Source organism: Sycon ciliatum, chromosome 2 (assembly GCF_964019385.1).
Source record: "Sycon ciliatum chromosome 2, ocSycCili1.1, whole genome shotgun sequence".
Classification (NCBI taxonomy): domain Eukaryota; kingdom Metazoa; phylum Porifera; class Calcarea; order Leucosolenida; family Sycettidae; genus Sycon; species Sycon ciliatum.
This window is the reverse complement of record NC_088644.1, coordinates 47,153,849-47,171,234: the sequence shown is the minus strand read 5'-3', so window position 1 is coordinate 47,171,234 and position 17,386 is coordinate 47,153,849. Positions and strand designations below refer to the sequence as shown.

Below are 17,386 nucleotides of genomic sequence, written 5' to 3'. Positions count from 1 at the left end.
ATGCAAACGTGGAAACTCCAGCCCAATTTAGACAAGACAGAAGCCATGTATATTTCTTCATCCCCTCCTGATCAACCATTATACTTCCCTGACTCGACTATGCCTGTCCGTGTTGTTACTCAGCACAAACACCTCGGTGTGATGTTTGACTGCAAACTCTCTCGGGCTGCACATGTCAACTGTGTATGCAAGCGAACCAGTTCAGCATTAGGGGTACTACAACCACATTGCACTCATTTGCCCATCCAGTGTAAACTATTATTTTATCAGTGCTATATTCTCCCTATATTTGACTATTGCGATACCGCTTGGTGTGGCCTTTCTGACGCAACTCTGAACCAATTAGAAGTCCACCATAGATTTATACTTAAAATTCTTTACAACAAGGATCGATGTTTTCCATCGGATGCCCTTTATCGACTTGCACACACTTCTCCTCTCTCCGTTCGTCATAAGCACCATCTCTATACACTGGTTCATAAAATATTTCTTCACACATGATGAAGTACAATTGGTTTTCGACAAGCTCAACCCCTAATGCGCTCATCCTGCCTCTTGTTAAGTCAGCCCAGTATCTAAAGTCCCCTTGTTTTCCGGTTACTCTCATTGGTTAGCATTACCATACGGTCTGAAAACTTGTTCTTCTATTGGTCAGTTTAATTAAAGATCTACTATCGCAACTGAACAAGACGCAATAATTATTATCGAAGAACATTCTCGAATACCTGGGTGATGCACGAATTTTGATTGTGCTCACTTCGGTTAATCGTTTTTCTTTGTAATTTTCCATTCATTTCCTTTTTTTTACTTTAATTGATATTTGCTTTGTTTTCCTAGCTTACTATTGCCGTGGCTGGCTCAACGCCCTTGTCTCAGGGGATTCTGTCTCTGCATTAGCTATGCTTGTCACATGCTATGAGATTGTGTCTAATAATAATAATAATAATAATAGGAGAAAGGGAAAAGGACATATGGAAACGAGTTAAGAGTAACTCTCCACCACTGTAACTAGATACTATATACAGTCAGAAAGTGCAACAACTAGGCACAAAACTGACAGAGTACTGAGACATTCGAGACATGGTGGAGAGTTACTCTTAACTCGTTTCCATATGTCCTTTTCCCTTTCTCCTTTTATTATTGGCTCAATACCCGAGTTTCAAATAATAATAATAATAATAATAATGTTAACTGGTTTGAGGGAAAGAGACAAACGGGAAAAGTCTGAAGAAAAAATTGACTGCCACCACCAGGACTCGAACCAGGGACAATAATAATAATAATAATAATTACTGTAAACGAAGATTCCTGATGAGTGTTGTACGAAAACTTGTTTGAATGCCTTTCTTTCTCTACACAATTTCTTCACATTTTTCATCGTTTTATTGCACATTGTCTCCACAGTTTTACAATACATGAATACAGTGTACACAAATGTCGATCCAACTTGTATTACTGATTGCGGTTATCAAATTGTTGTCTCCTCGCCGTTTGTTCAATTACTGTAAAAACAGAAATTTTCGGTGGTGTTTGTTTCGGTAATTTCGGTGCCGACAATGTTTACCGAAAAAAACGCACCGAAATTGTCGGTACAACCGATACTGTTTACATGTAGTAGTAGTACACCTACCTGGAGAACGGGTTTTACCACTACCGAACCGCCGATTTTGGCGAATACCGAAAATATTACACCACCGAAAATTTCTGCTTTTACAGTATACAGTCCGAAAGTGCAACAACTAGGCACAAAACTGACAGAGAGTTACTCTTAACTCGTTTCCATATGTCCTTTTCTTTCTACATTTATTATTGGCCGAATACCCGAGTTTCGAATTATTATTATTATTATTATTATTTGATAACCGCAATCAGTAATACAAGCTGGATCGGCATTTGTCCTTATTTTCTCCACACCATTTCTTCACATTGTCTCCACAGTTTTACATTACATGAATAAAGTGTACATAAATGCCGATCCAGCTTGTATTATTATTATTGTAAAGGGTTTCCTCTGAGACAAAATACGATAATACCCATAAAAAGGACACACTTCAGGCTCTTTACGAACATCTTTAAAGTTTTTGGTTTCACAAGTATACTTTCAAGCCTTCTCAAGGGAAAAGGAACAGGAACAGTCGATTAAGTACAGTAAGGAGGTTGTAAAACAGCGCAAAGAAGAAGATAGCTAAAGTACACAGCGAAAATGCGTGACCTATACGCATAGCAATAATGGCACAAAGGTGGAAGTGCAAGAAAACTCAATAAGAGTGACATGTAGTGCCACAACAAGAGACAGCCAATGGATATAACTAACGAGGTTTTGACGACCTACCTAACAGCCTAAGTGTGAATTTAATATGCTTCTGCTTGCAAAGGTTGGGTTTCTTTGTATGGATGCATACGGCTTCCAAACCATTCAGCAATCTAGCACTGCGTACACTTGACACAATCGAAAAACAATAATCTGAATACACAGCACGACAATCAGGATGCTCATACAAATGACTAGCAATGGGCGACTCATACTTATCAGAACTAACATCAGGACAATCAGCATGTGCGGTGGACACATCCGATATCAAATGGCTAGTCGAGTAGAAGAATGGCAAGATCGGCAATGACGGCGATGGCAGCGCCTAAAGCACTGAAAGAGGCGACAGTTAGGGTCTTCTCGAGCGTTTGGCCGAGGCAGGGGTCCGGTCTATTTTGGTGGCACCAACTGCTACCCCTACCGCTCCTTTGCTTGCACAGCCACACATCCTTCCTCTTGTCCACATATGAGGCATGGGCAGCAAAAACCAGGGTTAGGTGATATTTGGCGAAAATGAGTTTTGATGGCTTTGAACTGTCCACTAAATGAGTGATCTATGGGCCAAATTTTGGAGCTCTGGGCACCTTCCAAGATGGTAAAAAGAACGCCCGAAATGATGGGTCACGGTCAACAAAAATGGTCAGCAAAAAAGGCAAAATGGAATGCAGTTACAGCTAGCTCTAGTGGAGTGACTGAGAATAATTTAGCATATTTATAGGTCTTCAGGGAAGCACAGAGTACTCTAGTTGATATTACAGTCGACCTACCCTTATAACGATATTCTGCGGTATTTATACGTTTGATATTTTACTGTTCTTCACATTTGTTTTGTTCCACAGCAACAATCAGCTGGGTTCGTGAATCTGTGTATGCAATTGACACGGCAAGGCCAGGTTTGGCATCCCATGACGATGCTAGAAGTGACTGTGCACAAGTAAATGGAAGACTACCTGCAACAATCAATGATGTGCTGATTGCACCCCATGTATTTGAGTGGGGACTAAATTGGGGCGCATTTGGAGAAAATCGAATCTTCACCAGGGCTGGAGGAAGACCTCACGCTGGATCAACAGAGGCAAATCTCGAAAAGGCGAGATTGAAATATTTCTGCATTGTCGGTACGTAGCAATTTGTGTAGCAATTTTGTCAATACCCAAAAATTGTTCGTAGCAATTTTGTGTAGCAATTTGTCAATACCCAAATATAGATATATGTATAGAATATTGACCAAGAAGAGGTCTATATGGGAAATATAAATTTCCCATAAACCACTAGAGGAAACGCAAAAAAGGGTAACAAGATTACATAACCAAAGGCGAGAAGGCACTGAACGAAGTGTCAACCTACGAATACAACTTCAGTGCAACAATGTGCTCTTTCTGCTTACACAAAACAGGTTTTATTGCACTTGTATCTTGATGTTATTTCTAACACCTTTCTATTTACAGCACTTAACTTCAGTTTCTTTGGTTGTATCCTTAGTTCCGTTTTTCCCACTGATGATAGGAACGAGAAAATCGATTCTGGGTTTTCAATAATATTTTTGTTATAAAATACCCAGCAATACATGTCAAACAAGTAACGTAGTTGCGTGATGTCTGCGGCGTTCATCCTATTCATAGCTATAATGAATATTATTATTGCAGAGCTCACTGACTTGTCAGTTTGAGCACTCTGGCAAGGTACGTTCGGGCCTTATTGGAAATTTTTATTTCCATTGCTATCAGGTATCAGGTTTCGTGCTGCGACCCACAGTTAATTGGGAACTCGTGGCCTGGCACGAGGGAAACATGGATGCAGTGAATGGGAGTTCGGTCTTTGACCACTTTGTGGTGGGTCTGATCTACTCACCTCCCACCGCTTAGGAGCTGCATCTGCGCCTTGATCCAAGAGGGTGGTGGCGTTCCTGCGGATGCGGAAAACTGGGCCTTTGGCCGAGTCTCACGCGAACCGTGAAATTTTTTTTAAATTTATCAGGTTCGGCCTCATTTCCTCTGTGCTGCGCTGACGAGTCCACAAAGGACGAAACAGTTCTGGTCGCATATTGAGTATGAATATTATATGAATATACTGAAGTACAATTCATGGTTCCAACTAGGAACGCACGTTTCTTGCCGAACTTGACACTCGACTGACTCACGACTGCAATCCAGAGCACATGAGGACTATTACCACCGAAGTCGCAACTTCTAAGTTCATAACAAAAGCAGGTGCGAATATATGAACACAGAGGCAGCAGGTTTAGGCAGGGTAGGCTTAGGTTGTGCGTAAGTGCTCAATACCTAATTCAGGCAGAGATGCGTACACAAAAAGACAGAAATGAGACCGTTGTGAGGTTTGGGTACGAATGTGTGAAAATAAAGGTTTGTTTTGTTCAGATCTCGACGAAGTGTGGATAACTGGTTTTCCTGCCTAGCTCGGGTGCGTGGCAGTGCTCACCAACATCCTTGATCACTTTTCTATCCATTGTAGTCAATCGACCCTTGCAATGGGGTTCGTCCATTCGTTTTCACCTCCAGTCGACCGTACCTAGCCCGTTTTTGTCATTAACGTACGCATACCCTCCGTCGATGATCTTCGGCTTTCCTCTCTTGATAGATGTCACGTAGTCTAGCTGCTCCTCCGCACGCTGGTCGCAATCATCTCCATTCTCCATTGTTGACTTGCCAGTGACACGCGTTATGATATCCAACTGTCCTCGAAATCGAATAAAGATGCATCCAGGCCCATAGCCCATTCCCAAAGATGCACTGGCGGAGAGCAAATAATACATAAACAGTGAAAGATTAAAGCACTTTTAGGATACATCGTCCGTATAAAGATTCAATAATTCAAAGATGATGCTTCAAAGTATTTGATGAATCGTCTTTGATTCTACTCCTTTAAGCACAAATCGCCAGGTGGAATCAACTGTCTGGCTGTGCAGTCAGACAGGTGTTTAGAGACCCAATGTTAATCAGCAGGTGGCAGATACAGGTGAGCTCAATCAGCTGGAGGTCAGGCATATTCGGTGGTGTTGTGAGAAGTTCAGGATGAACAGGATTTCTCTTGAATGATAGGAGATGATCATTGCACACTGCACAGTGAGTGACAGTTGTGGGACATGGCAAACTGCAATCAGTGGCAGAGCCTGCATTGCTGGTGAGTGCCATGATGTCCTTGCAGCACTGGTTCAGCGTGATGGATCATTCCTCACAATGATGATCTAGTTCATAGGCACTGAAGCTGCTTGTATAGGCATCTGTGCGTAGCGGCGGAGGGTGAGACTTTGGTGAAATGATAAACTGCACATAATCTTGAGAGTTCGTATCTCAACTGCACTGAATTTCACGACACATTGTGACGGCGGCCCCAAGCCAGACCAGTGGGCAGCATTCCATTGCTTGTCAAGGAAGCCTTTGTAGAGCGGCTCACGTTCACGAGCAGAGTGGATCATGACAGCTCTTTTCAGTAAATGTAACCACAGGCATGTGCATATGGCAAGTGTGGGTGGAAAGACAACAGTGTGTTAAACTGGACCAATAAAAGCTTGAGTTTTTTGATACCTAGAGAAATGGCTACCGCAAATATTATAAATCATACCAAAGAGTACGCAAACCCCAGAAGTGTGCAAGGGCCTGCACAACTTATGTGCGGTCCAGAGAACAACGGTATCCCATTGAGATGGCTGTGAGCTGCCGTATATTTTGTAGGCCGACAAGAGATCTACCAGTTTTTGCACTAGACAGACAGGTCATCTACTGCAAGTTGGAAACTGCATGGATTCGTTCATTCACGTCTGTGTTTATTGCATGGCACTCAAACAGTGTGGTGTCCTCTGCGTAGATATCCTCTTTTTTTTAAGCAGATATAATTATCATTCTCAGCAGTGTGTAATAGTCTAATAGTTTACATGCATGTTTTGGGGATGTAATTTCTACTCGTTCTAATGCCATTAATGTTGTATTTCTAATGGGAACTTGGTTTGTACGCCGAGGATCTTTTTTCAAGATTACTTTCTTGCATAAAAATTATTTCCTTCCTTTTCGTGTTGTGTTCTAAAACAATCGTGTTGTGTTCTAATCCTTCCTGATGATACAATGAATTGCATTTTTTGGCAGTAAAAGAGGCGTTATCATCAGGAAAAAACGAAAAAAGCATGGGTGTGTGGAATCACTCCTGTACAGAGTGCAGTGTTGATCAATCCCAACTCACTGTGTGTTAAAGAGTTGGTGGACAAGCAGTTGATTATTCACTCTCATTGTAATATCAAAAAAGCATTCTTTCTAGACCAAAGAGTGGTATATTTGATAAAATTTAATAACTCGGGTATTGAGCCAATAATAAAAGTAGAAAGGAAAAGGACATATGGAAACGAGTTAAGAGTAACTCTCCACCACTGTAACTAGATACTATATACAATCAGAAAGTGCAACAACTAGGCACAAAACTGACAGAGTACTGAGACATTCGACGTCCTGACACCTAGCTTCAACACATCTCCGTAGCGCTAACCGACAGCCTTCTTTGTTCCGTTGGGACTGTAGCTTTTGCTTGTTTTCGTTGCGCTTGCCTTCCCCTCTTTGGTCTTTCCATAACCTTGAACCTTCCAAGTTGGAAGGCTGTCGGTTAGCGCTACGGAGATGTGTTTCCATATGTCCTTTTCCTTTCTAAATTTAATAACGATAGAAATATTTACAATACTTCTCCAGACGTTTCATTGTTCAGAACTACGAAACGTCTGGAGGAGTATCGTAAATATTTCTATCGTTAATTTTTTTATTTTTTGATATCACTGTGTGTTTCTGGACTAACTCCTGTACAGACTGCAGTGTTGACCAATCACAGCTTACTCTCCCAGGGTACGTTTCCATTGACAACAAGACACTGAATGTTGTCTGTCAGACTGGTTACCATGTCCACATTCTGAAGAACGACCTGGCCTGTGGAACAGATGGCTTCTGGAAGAACCTACCATCTTGCGTCCGTAAGTGATAGTACTTGTTTTACATGGAAGGGGATATTTTGTAGGACTTGTTTAACCCACAGACTTGTATAGTAAATTGGCGAAGAACGAGAATGAGTTTGCAACTGTGACAAAGTAATGAAAAGTTCTGCGTGTACTGCAGCTAGCTAGCTTCCCACGGAAGTTGGTTATTACCCGACGTATTTTAGATATTGGCAGTCTTGAGACAAGCCAGGAGATGTTGAATAAATAAATAAAAATATGGTTAGGATGCATGCTCTGAAGCTTCAGTCAATCAGCTTGTGTGGGCAGGCATGTGTTTACCGCCATATTGCCAGGTGTGTCTTCACCACCATATTTATCAACCATGAGTACAGCTGCGGTGGTGTCTTCAATTTCATTCTCCCGAGTCAAGCTCCGTATGAAGACATCCAAGAAGAAGATTGCCTGATGAGTCCAGCGGGGACGAAACGTACGTCACAATCGAGCTATGTCGTTGCTGTGTCATCATCTATGTGCTATGCGCTACTTGATGTACCAGCCTGCTATGCCGGATGCCGCCAGCCATGCATCGACCAGGCGCCAGGCGCGAACTGATGGTGGTGGTGGTGAGAAGGAGAGCTCTGAGCCAGAACTTTGCAGCCTGGAGAGCGTGTGTGGGCAGGCGTGTGTTGACCGCCATATTGCCAGGTGTGTCTTTACCACCATATTTATCAACCTTCTGTATTCTTCTTCAATATAATCCTCCCTTCTCGATTCCCAGTGGTACATCCATGGAGCTATGAAGTCGAGACTTCTGGTCGGCTGAGCTTACTGGGCCCCACCACCACACTCCATTCACCCCAAAGTGTCTGGAGAAAATGTTGATTTTGTGGAAAGAAAAAAACCCCAGAATCACCAGGCAAGCAGGACCCATTGACATCAGTTTGTGAATAACTCCACCTTTGACTTTGCAATTCACTCATATGCTACTTTGTGCTGTTGGAAAAACAATTAAGCTGGCTAAGTCTGTCATGATGACTAAATCTTGGCCTTACCCGCAGGTTGTTGAAAGACGAAGGACCTGGGCATCGGACGGCCACGGCTCACTGCAAGAACATAAAACACTTACCACCCAACTTGGGAGGCTCCTTTTTATCGTAGATAAGAAAAAGAAGGAATTTAGGTGAACACGAAGTGTCACAGACCGAGCAGCAATAATATCGTCTTCATGCGGGGCTTCTCCTCCACAATACCTGGCTTCTCCTCCACAGTACCTGGTTTCTCCTCCACAGTACCTGGCTTCTCCTCCACAGTACCTGGCTTCTCCTCCACAATACCTGGCTTCTCCTCCACAGTACCTGGCTTCTCCTCCACAGTACCTGGCTTCTCCTCCACAGTACCTGGCTTCTCCTCCACAGTACCTGGCTTCTCCTCCACAGTACCTGGCTTCTCCTCCACAGTACCTGGCTTCTCCTCCACGGTACCTGGCTTCTCCTCCACAATACCTGGCTTCTCCTCCACAGTACCTGGCTTCTCCTCCACAGTACCTGGCTTCTCCTCCACAATACCTGGCTGAAAAAATTATTACTTATCATGTACGTGTAGTCAGAAGAGACCAACCCTCGTCCGTATTTGATATATCTAGTCTGTTTTGCCAGTAGTTGCCAAAATACCTAGTTAAAACTCCTTACAAAATACCTAGTTACAAGTCCCGAAAAACATACCTGATTACAAGTAAATATGGCGATCATCATTTTGTTTCTCTAATGATGCATTCCTTTTCACAGGAGAGTTAATTTTTTTTCTAACGCACTAAATGAAGAAAGCTCTCTTATTGGCACGAATCGCCACCGTGAGAATATTGAAAAAGTTTCACATTCCAGAAAAACACCATTCACTATTGATTTGGGTTTTGGATTGATTTTTATAATTGATTTTGGTTTGGGATTGATTTACTTTTATTTCATTTTCATTTAACTTGCCATATTTTGCGTGTGCATTGTTGCCTTCTTGTTCTTTCATTCCATGGCTGGTAGCCCTCATTCATAATATTGATTGACACCATGTCATCCATGAATTGAGAATAATAATAATAATAATAATAAAAATTTGAAACTCGGATGTTGAGCCATAAATATAATGTGGAAAGGAAAAGGACATATGGATACGAGTTAAGGGTAACTCTCCATCACTGTAATTGGATACTATACACAGCCAGAAAGTGCAATAACTAGGCACAAAACTGACAAGAGTACTGAGACATTCGACGTCCTGACACCTAGCTTCAACACATCTCCGTAGCGCTAACCGACAGTCCTCCAACTTGGAAGGTTCAAGGTTGTTCAATTCGTTTTCGCAAAGCTTCCCTTTTCTTTACTTATCTTTGATATTTATGACCCACCGAAGTTGGGTGGAGTGCTGCTTTGCTGCTTCGAATTGTAGTTAGACCGCTTTGTCAAATATCGTACTGGTCTCGTCATCGTCCAGTAACAATCAACATTCTTTGTTTCGTTGGGACTATAGATTTTACTCGTTTTCGTTGCGCTTGCCTTCCCCTCTTAGGTATTTCCATAACCTTTTAACCTTCCAAGTTTGAAGGCTGTCTGTTAGCGCTACGGAGATGTGTTGAAGCTAGGTGTCAGGACGTCGAATGTCTCAGTACTCTTGTCAGTTTTGTGCCTAGTTATTGCACTTTCTGACTGTATATAGTATCCAATTACAGTGATGGAGAGTTACTCTTAACTCGTATCCATATGTCCTTTTCCTTTCCACAATAATAATAATAATAATAATAATTTGTAAGAAAGGTTTGCTCCCCACACCGGAGCTCGCGCTATTCCGCCGACTTTACTTGACACTTGACTGACTCACGACTGCCATCCAGAGCACACGAGAAGTCCATCGAACCTTCGACTCGGCAAACCTGCAAGAAAGCACCACTCCCTGCTCAATACACAGTGTTTCGGGGAATTCACCCCTCATCAGTTGAGCTTGAGTAGGCTGAGGAAGATTGTGCCTGAAGAGCACCACTTATATAGTGCTCTCCAGGCACAAACATCACCAGGGATACAGACTTACAGAGACGCTCCGCTTCCAGCGCGATAAACACCTCGTGAACACCAGATAGCAGCGTGAGTCAGTGTCGCTCCTGGACGGTGAGGGTCCTCGACGTCTGTCTCACCGTCCAGGAGCGACTCTGACTCACGCTGCTATCTGGTGTTCACGAGGTGTTTATAGCGCTGGAAGCGGAGCGTCTCTGTAAGTCTGTATCCCTGGTGATGTTTGTGCCTGGAGAGCACTATATAAGTGGTGCTCTTCAGGCACAATCTTCCTCAGCCTACTCAAGCTCAACTGATGAGGGGTGAATTCCCCGAAACACTGTGTATTGAGCAGGGAGTGGTGCTTTCTTGCAGGTTTGCCGAGTCGAAGGTTCGATGGACTTCTCGTGTGCTCTGGATGGCAGTCGTGAGTCAGTCAAGTGTCAAGTGAAGTCGGCGGAATAGCGCGAGCTCCGGTGTGGGGAGGAAACCTTTCTTGCAAATCATCGCCGAAGTCGCAACCACTACTTCGTACTGTTGTGCCCAGCGCGGGCTTGCGACTAGTTGGTTTGGAGGTGACAGCGTTGCGAATGACCGAGGGTCCTCGACGTCTGTCTCACCGTCCAGGAGCGACACTGACTCACGCTGCTATCTGGTGTTCACGAGGTGTTTATCGCGCTGGAAGCGGAGCGTCTCTGTAAGTCTGTATCCCTGGTGATATTTGTGCCTGGAGAGCACTATATAAGTGGTGCTCTTCAGGCACAATCTTCCTCAGCCTACTCAAGCTCAACTGATGAGGGGTGAATTCCCCGAAACACTGTGTATTGAGCAGGGAGTGGTGCATTCTTGCAGGTTTGCCGAGTCGAAGGTTCGATGGACTTCTCGTGTGCTCTGGATGGCAGTCGTGAGTCAGTCAAGTGTCAAGTAAAGTCGGCGGAATAGCGCGAGCTCTGGTGTGGGGAGCAAACCTTTCTTACAAATCATCGCCGAAGTCGCAACCACTACTTCGTAATAATAATAATAATAATAATAATCTTCACTAGTTTGAGGGAAAGAGACAAACGGGAAAAGTCTGAAGAAAAAATTGACTGTCACCACCAGGACTCGAACCAGGGACCCTCGCTTGTAGCTAGCGATGCTCTAACCACTGAGCTATGGTGTAGTCGTCATCCCAGCAGAGACTGTTCAACATTTTCTTCAGACTTCGTAACTCACACTTCCTGTGAATCCACACAGGCGGGTGGGACGCAGCCCTCACTGTACCCACACACTTCACGTACACTCTAGCACGCGGGGAGCCCCAAGTCATAAAATCTTCACTAGTTTGAGGGAAAGAGACAAACGGGAAAAGTCTGAAGAAAAAATTGACTGTCACCACCAGGACTCGAACCAGGGACCCTCGCTTGTAGCTAGCGATGCTCTAACCACTGAGCTATGGTGTAGTCGTCATCCCAGCAGAGACTGTTCAACATTTTCTTCAGACTTCGTAACTCACACTTCCTGTGAATCCACACAGGCGGGTGGGACGCAGCCCTCACTGTACCCACACACTTCACGTACACTCTAGCACGCGGGGAGCCCCAAGTCATAAAATCTTCACTAGTTTGAGGGAAAGAGACAAACGGGAAAAGTCTGAAGAAAAAATTGACTGTCACCACCAGGACTCGAACCAGGGACCCTCGCTTGTAGCTAGCGATGCTCTAACCACTGAGCTATGGTGTAGTCGTCATCCCAGCAGAGACTGTTCAACATTTTCTTCAGACTTCGTAACTCACACTTCCTGTGAATCCACACAGGCGGGTGGGACGCAGCCCTCACTGTACCCACACACTTCACGTACACTCTAGCACGCGGGGAGCCCCAAGTCATAAAATCTTCACTAGTTTGAGGGAAAGAGACAAAATAATAATAATAATAGTAGAAAGGAAAAGGACATAATTATGGAAACGAGTTAAGAGTAACTCTCCACCACTGTAACTAGATACTATATACAGTCAGAAAGTGCAACAACTAGGCACAAAACTGACAGAGTACTGAGACATTCGACGTCCTGACACCTAGCTTCAACACATCTCCGTAGCGCTAACCGACAGTCCTCCAACTTGGAAGGTTCAAGGTTGTTCAATTCGTGTTCGCAAAGCTTCCCTTTTCTTTACTTATCTTTGATATTTATGACCCACCGAAGTTGGGTGGAGTGCTGCTTTGCTGCTTCGAATTGTAGTTAGACCGCTTTGTCAAATATCGTACTGGTCTCGTCATCGTCCAGTAACAATCAACATTCTTTGTTTCGTTGGGACTATAGTTTTTACTCGTTTTCGTTGCGCTTGCCTTCCCCTCTTTGGTATTTCCATAACCTTTTAACCTTCCAAGTTTGAAGGCTGTCTGCTAGCGCTACGGAGATGTGTTGAAGCTAGGTGTCAGGACGTCGAATGTCTCAGTACTCTTGTCAGTTTTGTGCCTAGTTATTGCACTTTCTGACTGTATATAGTATCCAATTACAGTGATGGAGAGTTACTCTTAACTCGTATCCATATGTCCTTTTCCTTTCCACAATAATAATAATAATAATAATAATAGTAGAAAGGAAAAGGACATAATTATGGAAACGAGTTAAGAGTAACTCTCCACCACTGTAACTAGATACTATATACAGTCAGAAAGTGCAACAACTAGGCACAAAACTGACAGAGTACTGAGACATTCGACGTCCTGACACCTAGCTTCAACACATCTCCGTAGCGCTAACCGACAGCCTTCCAATTCGGAAGGTTCAAGGTTGTTCAATTCGTTTTCGCAAAGCTTCCCTTTTCTTTACTTATCTTTGATATTTATGACCCACCGAAGTTGGGTGGAGTGCTGCTTTGCTGCTTCGAATTGTAGTTAGACCGCTTTGTCAAATATCGTACTGGTCTCGTCATCGTCCAGTAACAATCAACATTCTTTGTTTCGTTGGGACTATAGTTTTTACTCGTTTTCGTTGCGCTTGCCATCCCCTCTTTGGTATTTCCATAACCTTTTAACCTTCCAAGTTTGAAGGCTGTCTGTTAGCGCTACGGAGATGTGTTGAAGCTAGGTGTCAGGACGTCGAATGTCTCAGTACTCTTGTCAGTTTTGTGCCTAGTTATTGCACTTTCTGACTGTATATAGTATCCAATTACAGTGATGGAGAGTTACTCTTAACTCGTATCCATATGTCCTTTTCCTTTCCACAATAATAATAATAATAATAATAATAGTAGAAAGGAAAAGGACATAATTATGGAAACGAGTTAAGAGTAACTCTCCACCACTGTAACTAGATACTATATACAGTCAGAAAGTGCAACAACTAGGCACAAAACTGACAGAGTACTGAGACATTCGACGTCCTGACACCTAGCTTCAACACATCTCCGTAGCGCTAACCGACAGCCTTCCAATTCGGAAGGTTCAAGGTTGTTCAATTCGTTTTCGCAAAGCTTCCCTTTTCTTTACTTATCTTTGATATTTATGACCCACCGAAGTTGGGTGGAGTGCTGCTTTGCTGCTTCGAATTGTAGTTAGACCGCTTTGTCAAATATCGTACTGGTCTCGTCATCGTCCAGTAACAATCAACATTCTTTGTTTCGTTGGGACTATAGTTTTTACTCGTTTTCGTTGCGCTTGCCATCCCCTCTTTGGTATTTCCATAACCTTTTAACCTTCCAAGTTTGAAGGCTGTCTGTTAGCGCTACGGAGATGTGTTGAAGCTAGGTGTCAGGACGTCGAATGTCTCAGTACTCTTGTCAGTTTTGTGCCTAGTTATTGCACTTTCTGACTGTATATAGTATCCAATTACAGTGATGGAGAGTTACTCTTAACTCGTATCCATATGTCCTTTTCCTTTCCACAATAATAATAATAATAATAATAATAACTAGATATGTGCACTTCGAAATGTGTAGAGCACGAGATCTACCTACTGGTGCTTCACGCTTCGACCACCAGCTTAAAGCATTGGTCAAAAGTGATCGGTATCGCCTCTATTGGGAGTATTCGGTCCCAACTGACCTGAAACTATCAGCAAACAGGCCCGATCTGCTCCTTGTTGATGACAAGGAACGCGTCGCCTACATTATAGACATCAGCGTTCCTGGTGAGAACAACATCAATAAGAAAATGGCTGAAAAGCGCTCGAAATATTATGACTTGAAGCGGGAGATTTCCAGGATTTGGTCCCTCACCCAGGTTGACGTGGTCCCTGTGGTTGTCGGTGCCCTGGGAGGCTTGGTGGGAGAGACTCCTCAATGCCTTCGGACTGTGCAGGGAGGAGATCTGGCTATTGTACAACAGGAGGCTATCCAAGGTTCGATTAAAATACTGAGAACTATCCTTAACATGTCGATGCACCTCTGCTGCGTTTGCGTGTTCAATAGCTAAGAGATTTGAATAACGACTGATAAAGACTGCTATTTCCTTTGTTACTCCCTTCATTGGTTGATGTACTTTGCCCGGCTGTCGCTGCAAATTCTTTATTATTGTTTTGATGTTGGAGTTCGGATTGAGTTTCTTTTCTTTCCTTTCTTCCTCTTCCATCCCCTATTTCTTGTACCTTTGGTTTAGCTTTTTATTTTTTCACTTTATTTTTGCTGTCCCACCTATGGAAATATTTCCTGGTGGGTCTGGCTTATCGCCTTCGAAAGAAGTGAATAAAGGAGACATAATAGTAGAAAGGAAAAGGACATAATTATGGAAACGAGTTAAGAGTAACTCTCCACCACTGTAACTAGATACTATATACAGTCAGAAAGTGCAACAACTAGGCACAAAACTGACAGAGTACTGAGACATTCGACGTCCTGACACCTAGCTTCAACACATCTCCGTAGCGCTAACCGACAGCCTTCCAACTTGGAAGGCTGTCGGTTAGCGCTACGGAGATGTGTTGAAGCTAGTACTCTGTCAGTTTTGTGCCTAGTTGTTGCACTTTCTGACTGTATATAGTATCTAGTTACAGTGGTGGAGAGTTACTCTTAACTCGTTTCCATATGTCCTTTTCCTTTCTAATAATAATATTAACTGGTTTTGAGGGAAAGAGTATAATAATAATAATAATAATAACCAACTTTTTGTATCCTTACTTGGTTGGCATTTCGTCAGAAGGATTTGACTGGCAAGGCTAGATCAATTAATAACACAAGAAAAAACACTATTAAAATATGCCATAAGATGAAACAATACAGATATCAGTACTAGTCAAATTCGTCTGACGAGATGACAACAAAGGATGCCTAGCCTTTTGGGAATGGTGTGTATGTTGAATGCGCAACTTGCTTTGTTTATCATCATTCATTTCATAATTCCTAGGCGTGATGCTATGCAGTGCAGTCATGCACTGTTCAAGACGTTTATCCTACATTAGCCATTTGCTGCTGATCATTGTTGTGGAGACGCAGTGGTTCACTCACACTTTACTACCCAACCACTTGCTCACAACATATCTGATATTTGTCTTTACGAAAGTGTTCGTTTTTTGCTTTTTTGAATGTTCCATTTACCAGGAAACAACGTGTAGGAGGCATCGGACTGGTTTTTCCGCAAAGTCAATGAGGAATCCCAATGTGGATCTGTGTTCATTCCGTGGGAGAGTGTTCCCGAACTGTCTGAGTGTGCTTTGTGGAAAGATAAATATGCTATTGTCCATCGTTTCTTTATCCGATATTTACAGTCTGATCGCATCCTATCTCATGTTTCTCTATCTAATGCATGTCCTGTTTTTTCTTTCTTTCCTGGTTGCTGATGACGGGGTGCAATGCTTCTGCAGCTAACTGTCACCTTCACCAGGCGTGTATGCAGAGTTCGACTATCCAAACTCAATTTCAATTCATTTACAACTTTCCTTGTTGTCAAGGTGGAAGCAGGCGCGCGTGTGAGAGTGTGCCACACAAACAGGGCAGAATAATAGGGGCAGTGATGCAAGTGTTGAAGTCTCACAGCACGCACGCAGGAACAACAGAAGACAAGTTTGTAGATCGCACACGAGACCTGAGCTGATGAGAATGAGAAAGGATGAGGCACGAGGTTATGAAGGACCTGGGTAACTATGGCAGTGAAATTACGAGAGCGCGAATGCAGCTGCCCTGCAGGCCAAACGAATTATACGGGAATGCGGAAAAACCTTGCTGTAGTGTTGTTCTCTTCCATTCCATGTGGGCATGTGCACTTTCATAAAAATAAAAATAAATCACTGGTGTAAGTGAAAAGAGGCAAACGAGAAAAGCCTGAAGAAAGATTTGACTATCACCACCAGGACTCGAACCAGGGACTCTCGCTTTTAATAATAATAATATTTTAAAAAAACCTTAGAAGTTGCGACTTCGGCGGTAATAGTCATGAAGTTGATGAGGGGTGAATTCCCCGAACCACTGTGTATTGAGCAGGGAGTGATACTTTCTTGCAGGTTTTCCGAGTGGAAGGTGCGACGTGCTCCTGGTGTGCTCTGGATGGCAGTCGTTAGTCAATCAAGTGTCAAGTTCTGCAAGAAGCGTGTGTTCCTAGTTGGAACAATCAACTTAATAAAAACACCGACCACTATTAACCCTTCGGAGTCAATAGCTTTTTGCTTTCTCCGAATTTGTGGCAGTTACGAAAATGCGCACTCAATAGGCATGAGCGGGTAATACTAGCATTATGGTTGGCATTCTAGTCCCTTTTTTTCCTGGTGGCATACTGCTGGCATTATAACACCATTTCGCATGCAAAATTGGCATTACAAGCATAATTGCCGGTCGACAACGGTGTCATGCATGAAGCTGGCTAGGTACAGTTCCGAAAATCGTGCATTTGAACCCGCCCGGCTTCGTCCGGAGATTTGATGTTGCAAATCAACCTTCTCAGTGGATTGTTACAGACAACATGCTCACTGCAGTTTAAGGTGGCAGCCTGGTCATAAAATGCCTGAAAAATCGAATTTGGAAATTCATATCCAGTGCTACATCAGTTGAAAGAACATGAACAACTGCAAAATCTCTGAAAATTGTTTCTTGATCTGACCAGCTGTTCAAGAGTTATGGCCGAAAATGTGCCCTTGCAAGGAAAGATTGTTTTGTTGCACGCTGTCATTTGTTGGCAGCACTGTATTTGAATGTGAGC

General features: G+C 43.2%; 1 protein-coding gene across 1 annotated transcript in view; it reads left to right on the top strand.

Moving 5' to 3' along the window:
- The window catches only part of LOC135810922 (uncharacterized), a 42,470-nt gene extending 26,378 nt beyond the window's left edge, over positions 1 to 16,092 (top strand). The window contains exons 4-6 of the mRNA XM_065324306.1: positions 3,151 to 3,429; positions 7,116 to 7,277; positions 15,796 to 16,092. Of these exons, the coding sequence (XP_065180378.1) occupies positions 3,151 to 3,429; positions 7,116 to 7,277; positions 15,796 to 15,809 (455 nt within the window). The 3' untranslated portion in view covers positions 15,810 to 16,092. The remainder of the gene's footprint in view (positions 1 to 3,150; positions 3,430 to 7,115; positions 7,278 to 15,795) is intronic.
- Positions 16,093 to 17,386: the final 1,294 nt, after the last annotated feature.